Here is a 12,608-nt window from a genome sequence, read left to right on the forward strand (position 1 = left end):
GGAACCCAAATTTCCTCAGGAATCGAATGGAATAGGTTTTAAGGCTCTATCTCTCATAGTTTCCGAGATAATCGCGAAAAACGAAAGTGTCCACCGTAAAGCGACTCCTCCAAAATGATTTTTTGGAAATTTCCTGCCATAACGATACCTATTTTTAATGAACTACCCCATGAATATGACGGAAAACAAGACATCCGATTATTCCCGACTCGAAAGCTATCCATTATGCAACAGGTTGGAGATACGCTCCGTAAATAATGGAAATATCACTGGTGTTTGTGTTGCGTGCGGTTGAAAGCAGTTGACGCAGTGTTACCTGAAACCCCATGATGGCCCTCTTCTCCATCTCCTCCAACTCCTCCAGAAAGCTCTTCTTGCCTCTCATACCCTGGAAGCCCTGGAATACTCTGGGTGCTCGCTTCTCCCACTCTCCTTCGTACTCATCGCGTTTTCCTCGCATCCCCTGAAAACCCATCGCCAATGCTCGCTTCTCGTATTCGTCCTCGTAATCATCCGCGTACAGTTTCTTCCCACGCATACCGTGGAATCCCATGCTCGCACGTTTTATATTGTCCAGGAACTGCAACTCCTTTTGGAAATATTGACATAGATGAAATATAGAAATTTCATATTGGATTTCTATTGAACTTTCTATCAATTTTTCGCCGATTCGATATGTTCAATGGAAAATATTCTATAGAACAAATTAATGTAATGAAATATTTCAAGATATTATAATTTTTTTGTTTGATTTTTTTAAATGAAGATATCGTTCTTTTTAGAAGAATAATATTTATTTTTACCAATAAAATTTGTTATCAAATGTTTGAGCCTTATTATCAACGTGCGATTTTTTTTGAGTGTATAAATATTATTCCCAAATAATTATTAAACGAAACAGGTAATATTTTGGAGTTGAGAATATTATCATTCTGTGTAACGGAGAGACATTCATGCTCACGAATAAGGACATTAGGGCGAAAGGGTGGATACGTGATGGGGGAAGGGTGGACGAAGCTTGCGTGTCAACGACATTGAGGGGTGAGGGCACCCACAAAAACACAGATTTTCCGCCGTTTTCCTCAGTCCCAGGCTGAGTTCAATGAAGGGAACAGGAATCCCTGGCAGGTCGAGATATTACGGTGATAAGTTGGTTATACATTATGATAGTCGTAAAACACTTTTTTTATCGAGAAACTCAATCTTGTAATGTCAGAAGAAATCCTGATACCCGAAAAATCGTAATGGCGTGAATTCGATGACTAGGCATTCTGGAAACAAGTCTACTATTTTTGAAAAAGTATTTTTGATTTCGTTGTTTTTTATTCTTTGTTAAATCAAGAATTTTTGGCTTCTCGACTTGAGAATATCGATATCATCTGAATTTATTTGAGGTGTTCATGGCGAGGTGGGACGGAAAAAAATTATGTTTCAATTCAAAAAATTCAATCTATTTCGAAAATGTTCGTGTAAAATATTTTTCTAATAACTTTTCTATTTTTTGGCACATATTGCAAGCTTTTGCTCATTTTTCTAGCTTATGAGCGTATGTGTTGGCAGCACTGATTCACTCAGCTATTCTGCCCCCTAGCGAAACATATCATCACAACTCCATTCGTCTTTCCCATAAAGTTATGTTAAATTGCATTTCTCACAATAATTCTTGTGTTTCACCCATTCTCTTGGCACAGATCAACGAATGTACTAAAAAAAACATCAATTTCTCAACTTTTTTTCGACATTCGGTAACCGCTATCTGCAGAAAGTTGTTTGTTCATTAATAAAAGGAGGCTTACTTCTTCTGACGCCTTCTTTCCTCGCATTCCCTGAAATCCCATTGGCGCTCGCTTATCGTATTCTTCATGGTAAAGAGCTTCCTTAATGTCTGATAATGTGAGTGGATCCTTCTTCCCCCTCATTCCTTGGAAGCCCATCAGCGCTCGCTTTTCAAAGTCATCTTGAATTATATTGTCGATCAGATCGGGTCCCGCTGGATCTTTCTTCCCTCTCATACCCTGTTGACAATATCAGACTCGAGGGTCTCCCACAATTTTCGGCAAGGACAAGGGCAATATATCCACGGAATTATCAATGCTTGCGGCGAAGATGAGGAAAGACTCGTCAAGAAAAAGACTAGCAATTACTCACTCGCAAATCAGTACTCGAAGTTTTTATTTCAATTTAAAAATTAATGTTTCAAATTTTAATTTAACGGACGCGCCCCCGCTATCCTGTGATTAATTATTAATTCGTGAGCAATATTTAGAACGACTGTGATGAATGAGCAATTACTAATTTAGCTCCTAAACTTGGAATTGGAAAACAAAAAGAGATTGTACTTTGGGGGAAGGAGAAAAATCATACCTGGAAACCCATAGGTGCCCTTTTGGAGAAATCGTCGCTCTCCAGTACATTCTCTGCGTCCTTCTTCCCACGCATGCCTTGGAATCCCATGGGGGCACGTTTTTCCGACGGTACATCGTTAAACTTGGACTCTTCGGCCAATGTCTGCGAAGCTATCAACACTGCTACGAAGACGATCAAACCGACGTACATTCTGCAATCATTTAATGGACAGAAGTGAAATTTCCGGTAAATTTTTCAACAATGTTCATCACATTTCAGTTCCACTGAAATTTTTAGGAATTTTGTCATTAAAAATTCAAAATTTCATGGAAAAATCAATAAGAATTGTAAATTTCAGTTCAATTATTCCCTGAAAATTTATAGAAATCAGGAAAAATTCGGCAAATATATTTTTGAATGTAATTCTCGCGTAATTCTTCTCGCGTCTGAGATATTTAATCAACTTGCGTTATGAACAAATAAAATTTCCTGTCTTCATCTCATTCAGTCGTTCAAGTTCCATACAAATGAAAGAAAAACCGAGAGAGATGCAATTAAATATTTTATCTCAGGGGTATCAACGGAAGTGAGTCATTTCAAGGGAGAGAAAACCACAAGGAAAATGAGAAATGTCGAGGCATGAAAATCCCACGCAATGAGAATAAATATTCTCAGATTAAAAGGTTATTTCCCCAGTGCATGCAGGAAGATACACCGTCCAAGGTCACGGGCCGGAGATAATGCGGTTTCTGGTTTTGTGGTGATACGTGAAATATTTATGATGAATTTAGTCGAGGGTTTTGAAGGATGGAAGTATACGGGATAATTTTCTGACTCAAGGATCTGGGGATTTATTGCGCGGAGAGAAAAGTTGGATAAAAATTACCTAGAAAATCGTGGCAAATTTTACAATGAAAAATTTCCTGTTTGTGGAGGATAGGATAACCAGACCAACAGATAGACGGTTAAGGAAAATTTGAGGTCCGTCATGAGATCAAAAATTGATAAATCACGTAAATATGGCAACGATGGATTCGATACCTGAAAAAATACATGAATTATGGGAAAATAATGATTTGAAGTGGAAACAATGAAGGAGTAAATGATAAAATGACGAAAAAGTGGAATACAGTCCAAACACCCAATAGATAGACGACTGACTATTCAAACAAATTCATCCTTCTGCATGTTTAAAAATAAAGAATGATCCTTTTCGATAATAATAATCGAACAGATACGCCACTGAGAGCCAATACTGTACCTCGCGAGAATTTGTTCTCTTTACGTTCAAAATGTTCATCAATAAAAAATATAAAAATCATCGTATATTATCGTATTTTTATTATCAAAAATGGAAATTTGTAAGACAATTTCTGTTACATTTTTTATAGAATACTAAAAAAAGTTGAAATCGTTTGGTCGGTGTCTACCTATTGGTTTGGTTACCCCATTTAACGATTTTTTCGGTAAAAAATACACATTGATGCATGCAAAAATGATCCCCGCGAAAATTCCTAAACCACTTTAAAAAAGTAATTTTTCCCAAGTGATAAAGATGGAACGAATTCTCTCCACCTCGTCCAATTAAAAATCCCAAGATCATTAAACATTCGGCGAACGCATCGTCATCACAAAACTATTATTCTCGTAATTAAGGTAATTCCTTTCGTCACGACATGCCTCCTACTCATTATTGAATGAATGATGTAAATTAGAAATACGTGGAATTTCCAAACAGTGTCAAGTCGTCATAAAACTACTCAAATTGCCCCAGAAATGGGATATCAACATTTCAAAGAGAATGAAACAACAGCTGTTAGCTGGAAAATTTGACAGCACCTCTGGAATCCTCGGACAATAATTCGAAACCCACGGATATGATCAGAGTTACAAGGGGATTTGGTATCACCCACATACTCGTTGCAATAACCAAACAGAGGTACAAACTGTCACAGTAAGTTGGTTTAGTCGCTTTCACATATCGTGTTTCGTATTCTCACCAAGGTGGATTATGTTCTGGTCGCCTGAAGATGCGGTTACGCAATAGATGCCTATACCTTGCCGGGGATTTTCCACTGAGGTGGAAATACGCTTCATTATCCGGAATTTTTGCTACTTCAACTTTTTCTACCCCGGGATTATCTCCCAGCGGTAAAGTTTGTGTTATTTTTTTGTTGCTCCTCAGAGACTTGAGGATTATCAGAGTAGCACACCCTGGAGTACATCCCTTGCTAACACGCGAAATAAAGGGGAGACTCAAATTGTAATTATGCTCGCAAAGAGAATGCAGAAAATGGGAAATAGAATTGCGGTGCAGGGAGAGAATGAAATGTAGACAGGTCGGTACACTGATGGAATGATTTGTTCATTGTTAACAAGACGGAGAGGAAAGGCGGATAAAAATTACATAGAAAATCGTGGCGAATTTTAGTGTAGTGTTAGAAGAAAAATTAAATTTTAGGGAGAGTTTACTACCAATTTTCAGGACAGTAACACTGAATGTGATTTAGGGAAAATAAGCATGAAATTTCACTGAGAATTCAGTAAAATCCCAGAATTTTGAGCGGCATAAAGACCAGAATTCCTTAATTTATTTGAATTTCCAATTGAATATGAATATTCAGTGTCAAATTGCATTGAATTGTCGGTGAAATCTGAAACTTCATGATTTTTTTCTCTCAAAATCGCATTCAGTGCCACTGCCCTGAAAATTTAAGAATATATTTACCAGAATTTTCTGGTTTTCTATTCATTTTCAGGGAAAAATGGAACGGAAATTTACAGTTCTGTTTTATTTTCCCACGAAATTATAAATCTTCAATGACAAGATTTCCTGGAATTTCTGTAAAATTCGAAGACGATAAAAATTGCCGGAATTTGGCACGGGAAATTCCGACAAAAAATTTTAACAGTGTATGAAAGGTGATCGTGAAGCGAAATGTAATCGAAGAAACAAAAAATATTTGTGGAAGATATTTTACGATTCGTTCGGCAAAAAAACACATCTGGGACATATTCACATTCTTCCACATTCTTTTTTGTGGGAAATTGAGAATAAACACCTCCCTTAATTATTATCTTTCACTGCTATTCTATTTTACCCTTACACGCACGAAAGAATTTCACAGAAAAACGTGATGAATTGGTACAGGGATATAATAGAATACTTTTCAATCAGCATAAAAGCGTCAGCTCTTTTCCCGCCTAGGTGTACTGAGAAAATTTGGGGAACGGGGACCCTGCTGGTCCCTGGGGACAACTGGCTTGTTTTCACGAGCGATAAAACGCGTCGAGACAATCACGCTCAGGAATTGGATCCTTTCGTTTGAGACTACCCCCTCATGCCTCGAGCCCCTCTTTAACATCGTCGGTGTTTTGACTAGCGTCTGGTCAACGTTCTGTCTATCGGGTCAGACAACCGGGGGTTCCCAATTTAATTCCGGAATCCGCACTAATTTTTACGTCAGCGTTTTCAAAGGAGCAGATGATTCCCGAAAAAAACGAGTTTTCAGTTAAAATATTTCAATCCGAATATTTCAATTCCGAAGATTAGTTTCAATTGTTTTTTAAATAAACTTTAATTTTTTCCGCATATTTCAAGGCTTTGTTTATTTTTTCGGCTTGATTTTTGGAAAATAATTAATATGGATAACAAATGGACACCTTCTTCCCCATTTTTTGGGGGCATCATGATGTCTAGCACTTCGCTATGTCAAATCCGGGAAATTTTGATCATGTATAATATCTACTGAAATTTCAGGATATCTTGTCATGGAAAAATAAAATATTCCATTGATTTTCTGTTCGAATAATCCGAAAATCAATAAAATACTCGATTTTTCAGTTCAATTATTCTAAAAAATTGGAAAATTCAGGGAAAATTCGAAAATTCATGTCATTTCATTTCTGAATATTCATATTCCATTGAAAATTCAATCAAGTTGCGAACTTTCCGTCTCACTTCCACTGAAAACTCATGAATTTCGTCGAATTCTATCTAAAACTTGAAATTTCAAGCGCATTACCGCCATATCTATTTATTTATTTTTATTCCTCACGTAATTCGTCACAAGACGCTTGTGACTGGCCATCGCCTGAGGGCCTTCGGCCGTTACCGCCATATTTTCCACGAAATTTTAAAAAATTTCCAACACTATAAACCGCCAGCACTCCGCAATCAATCCCCTCTTCCACTTGTTTCAATCTTCGAATACACTCCCCATCCCTCGTTGTCGTGAAAAATTCTGTCGCACGTCACGCGATATTTCTGCGTGTCGGTTGATACAAAAGGGCCCCAGAAGAGGTGAAAAGCCGCCGAGAGTAGAAAAAAAAGCAGAAAAAAGCCAGACTAGATTCTTGCACAGCGCGTATAAACGTAGGTACACCACAAGTAGGTAGGTCGAGTGCATGTTGAGGAAAGAGGGCAGATGGATGAGGCGGGGAGGACTTTGTGGGACACGAGAGACTACTCGAGAAAATAAAAGAGGCAAATCGGAAGAACCGAGCACGTGGCACACACGCCATCGTTCACTCGGCTAAACAAGCGATGTGAATTGTCAGAGGATCAACCGATGTTATTTCTCACGAGTGTCGTTGAAACCCTGTCAACATCAATCCTTTCAACTCAAAATGTCCAACAGCATCTTGAAATTTTAATTAAATCTATTTACGAGTCTCACCATCTGTTGATTGTCCATCGAGTGCGTTGTAAAATGTATATTATGGTAATGAAATGAGAAAAAAGTGGCGGAGGCGATGAAAAAAATGGAAAGGGGTTTGGTTCTTAGAATAAGAGCCGAATTTTTGTAGTGCAATTAATCGAAAATTCATCGTAATTCGGCACTGAAATTTCACGATTTTTTCTGCCTTAAATCCCACTCAATGTCACTCTGCTGAAAATTACCGGTCGACTGTCCATGAAATTTAATTTTTTGTTAACAGCGCATTTAGTTGTTGTTAACGAGATGTCTTAACTATCACCACGACTCGTTAACTATTAAGAAATCGTGGTAATAGTTAAAAGGCCTCGTTAGCAGCAATTATTTAAATCTTTCTATCAGTGTGTAGTCATCTCGAATGAGATAACGATTTGTGATGATTCATGATTACTCTCCACTGCGTTGGGCGTGCATGTGGGATGATGTTCAATGATGAATAGATTTTCAAACGCACAGATTCGTTTCAAGACCTCATTGACATGCAATTTTCACGCTTGAATTTTCATGTTTAATTGCCCCATGCGGGATGAAATAATGTTCAAGTACTTTAATTCCTGAAGAGAGTTGGAAATTCGGGAGGTTCCCGCATATCATGTTTCCAATTGTTAACGTTGATATGTGATATTCCGATATATCGCACCCTCGATGAATCATTCTACTTTGAATATTCATGGGATGCGGGAGGCTTGATCCCATCTCTCATAATTATCGAGAGACTATTGAACTTCACGGCAAAGTAAAAATAACAAAATTTTTTTATTGTTCCATAAAAAAACGTTCACTGGCACCTAATAAATTTAATAATTCCTCCGACCGGGATAAAAAAAGCGACGATGGGAAGGTGGTAAACAGAGCGAAGGGGTCGGAAAGGCTTCAGAGGTGAGAGTTATAACACTGTATACCCAAGACCTATGAGAAATAAAAGGCAGAGGAAGATACACGAGGGGGAAAAAAATTAGGGCCGTTAGCAGTGACAGCATGACTTGATCGTTACACGGAGAACAAAGTTGGAGAACAATTACCGAACAAGTCAAGTAAACGTGGAGCGAAATCCATTATCAGTACTTTTTACCCTACACTGTCAACAATTTTCGTCTGAATTTTCTGTGCCAAATTCCGGAAATTTTTATTGTGTTCAAGTTTCTCTGAAATTTCAGGAAATATTGCCCTTGAAAAAGAAAATATTCCATTGATTTTCTGTTTGAATGATCTAAAAATCAATAGAATACTTGATTTTTCAGTTGAATTATTCTGTGAAAATGCAGAAAATTCAGGGAAAAATTGAAAATTCATGAAAATATTCATGTTTCACTGACAATTTAGTCAAGTTGTGAAATTGCTATCTCACTCCCCCTTAAAACTCATGAATTTCCTTGAATTCTACCTAAAACTAGAAATTTCATAACCATTTTTTTAACCATTAAAACTCCCGTTGTGGGAAATTTTACTCTACAGGAGAATAATTTTCGCATCCCCAGATGTGTTTTTTTTTACTAAATGAATACTAAAACATCCTTTACAAACGGGAATTTTTTCATTGAATTACATTTCCTTCCACAATTACCTTTCGTACAATAAAATTTGCCGCGATTTTCTAGATAATTTTTATCCAACTTTTCTCCTGGCGTATCTCAAAGTCAATAGTCACGGTATTATTATTAATTCGCAAATTAAAAATTATCCTAATTATATTCAGCCTCTCCGTCAATTCCAATCAGTTGCAACAAATTATATAGATCACATCTCACCATATTTTTACTGTTTGCATGTTCATTCGCTCTGAAGAGTGCATGAATAGGGGAAATTAAAAAAACTGGGGTTCATCCGAGCTCCCGCTCGTTGAAAAAAAAATACAATTAACGTAGTCGACCTACGCAGCGGTCGGTCACCTGCTCCCACCATTGATTATTCACCAGTTCAATGGAAAGTGGTATTTTAAAATTAACGAACTGTGAGATCATTAAAATATAGAATAATTCATGCAGATTTGCCCCACTAATGCGCGATAAATAATTGTCGAGTAATTTTCTACCATAAGGTATTAATATAAGTCTTTTAGAAATTAAAAAAGACATGAGTGGGTTAGCGGCCTTCCACCCTCTCGCCTCTCACCGGGAAATGAAAACTAATGAAATTTTTTTTCCACTCTCAACTCCCTTGATAATCCGTTAAAACCGAGGGCCAACAATGCTAATGAAAATTTCATAATCCTAGGGAATATGAAAACAAAAATAATAAAAGATTGCTATTAAAAACGGTACAGGGCACTCGTCACGATCGTTCCAGGAGACATTTTTCATTGTCCTGAGTTGTGTCCATGTGGACAGAACGGACCACGCGTGATGTGTAATAGATCGCTGGTGGGATACGGAAATAACAGAATATTCAGGAACATTTTGCTTTCAGGAAAACGAGGAAAACAATACGAGAGTAATGAAAGCACTTCACGCGGAGAAAAATGTTACAGAAAAATTAGCGAACGAGTCAAGTAATCGTGGAGGGAATACTTGTATCGAGAAATTCATGGCTTGAAAATTTCCAAGCGCACAATATCTCACGCTAAGAAAAAAAATCTTACACCAAGAAATTTTATACTCGTCCGCAAGATGAGGGCAATTGGTTCATGTCAAGAAAACGATTTCTCAAATTAGTTCATCTGATTTCTGCATTAAAATAATTTAGATTAGCGGCTAAAAAACTATTAATTGAATTAATTCATTCATAAATAAATCAAATTAAAAACAAATTCTTTCTTGTCATCAAAAAATTGTCGTCGTCTCTTGGAAATGGAGAATAATTTCTTACCGAACGCGAATATGAGGATAATTTTACAAACCGTTTTTTTTATTGAATTATATTTCGCTTCGGGATTACGTTCTGTACAATAAATTTTGCCAGGATTTTCTAGATAATTTTCATCCAACTTTTCTCGCCGCGCAACAACTCTCCGGCGTTGACATTGCTTCATCAAATAGTGAATTTAACCTAATGAACAAAAAATATCACTCCATACGACCTAATGGAAACGGAGGAGAGAACTCAAAAGTTTTTCAATTACAAACAAATCGCAGAATTGGCGAATTCTTTTTTTTAATTCTATACCCATCTCCAAACTTTCAATGGCTGATTTTTTCTCTAGTTCCAAACTCATGAAACTTTGATTCAGATTGACGTAGAATCACCGTCACTGGAGTTTTCACGTCAATTTTTTCATTCTATTCCCTTTTTTATTTCAAATTTTTGTTGGAGTGCTTTTACTTGTGACTACCGGAAATGGGGACTGGTATTTCCGTTGACTTTCGCTTATGTAAAGGGGGGAAAAACGGATAAATGGAAAATGTCAGGGATTGTTGTCGTCAACTTTGTGGGGGCCTCTGATAAAGCTAAACGATTTCGTTCGCTCGATTGACTGAAAAAGAAAGCAACGATCCGACACCGCTGATCAGGGTTGAATTTTTTCCGTTCTTTCTTTTTCATAGAGAAAAGGTAGACCTCAAATTGCGAATAAAAAACAGAATCTTCAATGGAATTAGCGCAAAAAAAACAATTTTTAAATAGAATTCTGATGAACTTTAAGAAAATTCTTATGGAGTTCCAATAGAATTTTTCACAGAAAACGCAAGGTTTTTCTACTAAATTTTTTGAGACGCGTTTTTATTTACTTTCGAGAAGAAAGGAATTATGATTTTTTTAGTAAGAATTATTTGGTACAAATTTTTCAGGTTTTTTCTCTAAATTTGATTGTGAAAAGCAGAAAATTTACACCCAAAAAATTCTACAGAAAAATAAAAATCTATTGAATTGAAATTAAATCAAAATTGATTGAAATTAATTCATTAATTTAATTGGATGTTTTTTCTCGTGTTGTTATTCACTTCTGGGCGAAACCGAGTCGTTTTGCGAAGAATAATCATTTTCATATTAATAATATTGTATTAGACATTTTTCTCATCGATGATTAGAAAGAATAATTATAAACTTAGTCTGCCACTACTTTTGGTAATTTTAACGAGGAATTTATGAGCGTGGAAATGGCGCGTGCCACGAAATTAACAAGAATATAGCCGGTTGATGGGTGGTGGGTGGAAATTGAGTTAAACTGAACCGCTATCCACATTGGTTTAATCTCCGCTGTTGTAGATTCAGCTTGGTAAAACGTTGATGAACACATTCGGTTTTAATTCCCCCAGATTTTCATGCAGATTCAAACGAAAACATGTCACTTATGGGCTTTTGCGGATCACAAATATTTGCGGTTTTTCGGTCACTCATTCTTCAGTCTACAGTTACGTAAAAAAAAAATTAATAGTGAAATGATTGTCAAATAAAAAATCAATAGAACTCGATTTTCTCATATATTTAATTCTATTGACATATTTTCTACGGAAGTTCCTCGGTTTTCATTTCCTAATTATTTTGTTCAATTTTTTTTAATGAAAAGAGGAAAACAATAAACTGGAAATTTATGACGTGAAATTCCTGTAAAAAATTTCTCCCATCAAAAGTTTTATTTCTCTATGAAACACTTTTTTATTGGACTTTTTTCCGTAAAAAAAGTAGTTCTTCAATTCAATTGATATCTTTCTATTTCACGTCTTATTATCGATGGGTACGACACACAATTATCACGAGAAAAATGGAGTGGGCATTGAATCAGCACTCGAAACGAACGGAAAAAGAGAGCAGACAAATGAGAGGAAGATTGCACGATACAAGAATGAGAGAATCTCAATGAAAATAAATTTTCCGGATGAAAAAATCGAGAGTAAACATGAAAAGTTCAACGGTCAATTACCGGTTGTAAAAACGTCAGGCAAACTATCCCCCTCCCCTCCTCTCTCTCTCTCTCTCTCTCTCTCTCTCTCTCTTTCTCTCTCTTTATGGTCCAATCAATTCTGAAGGAACGGTCCAGGGAAAGGGCTATGCCCATGGGATGAATCTGCTGACCAAGACTTGGATACTAATCCGCGGTGACCTTTCGATGTTTTATGCGCGTGCTGCACATACGGTATTATAACCCTGATTCCACTTGACAAATTTCTGTGACGTGCCGTCACTGAATATTCTACTTAATTCAATTTGCATGACACTCGGGTAATTATTTTATCGAAAATTAATTCCAGTAATTTTTTTTACAAGCCAACACTAATATTCTCGGAATTTTTTAATTGAAAATTTTTTTTAAATGGATATTTTATTTTAGACATTATTTTTTTATTTTATTCCTCGCAGGAACCAATTTATTTCGAATTTTTTTCAATTATTAATTTTTCTTCTGTCCGGTGAACAAGTAATACATGACGCATTTACGATAAATGCATTCTCATTACGGGGAGGTTCACCCCGGGAGAATGACATTTTATTATTCGTCGGATAAATTAAAATTCAGTAGCAAAGTGGTAAAACGGTTCAAGTTGACTTACCTCCCAGTTGAGTTTTTGAGGAATATTTCCGAATCTAAGGGAGATAGCGAAATTTTTGTCACTACATTTGTTGTAGGTCTCAATCAGCCCTACAAAAGAGATTATAACAAACATTTTGCTA

General features: G+C 36.4%; 1 protein-coding gene across 1 annotated transcript in view; it reads right to left on the bottom strand.

Annotated features, from left to right (window-relative positions):
* Nucleotides 1-12,608, bottom strand: part of LOC107035525 (tachykinins) — a 50,374-nt gene that overhangs the window by 6,345 nt on the left and 31,421 nt on the right. The window contains exons 3-5 of the mRNA XM_015252992.1: nt 2,365-2,557; nt 1,797-2,015; nt 317-589 (exon numbers count right to left, since the gene is read on the bottom strand). Of these exons, the coding sequence (XP_015108478.1) occupies nt 317-589; nt 1,797-2,015; nt 2,365-2,556 (684 nt within the window). The 5' untranslated portion in view covers nt 2,557. The remainder of the gene's footprint in view (nt 1-316; nt 590-1,796; nt 2,016-2,364; nt 2,558-12,608) is intronic.

This window comes from Diachasma alloeum, unplaced genomic scaffold, assembly GCF_001412515.2.
Source record: "Diachasma alloeum isolate Michigan unplaced genomic scaffold, Dall2.0 Dall_scaffold_00198, whole genome shotgun sequence".
NCBI lineage: Eukaryota > Metazoa > Arthropoda > Insecta > Hymenoptera > Braconidae > Diachasma > Diachasma alloeum.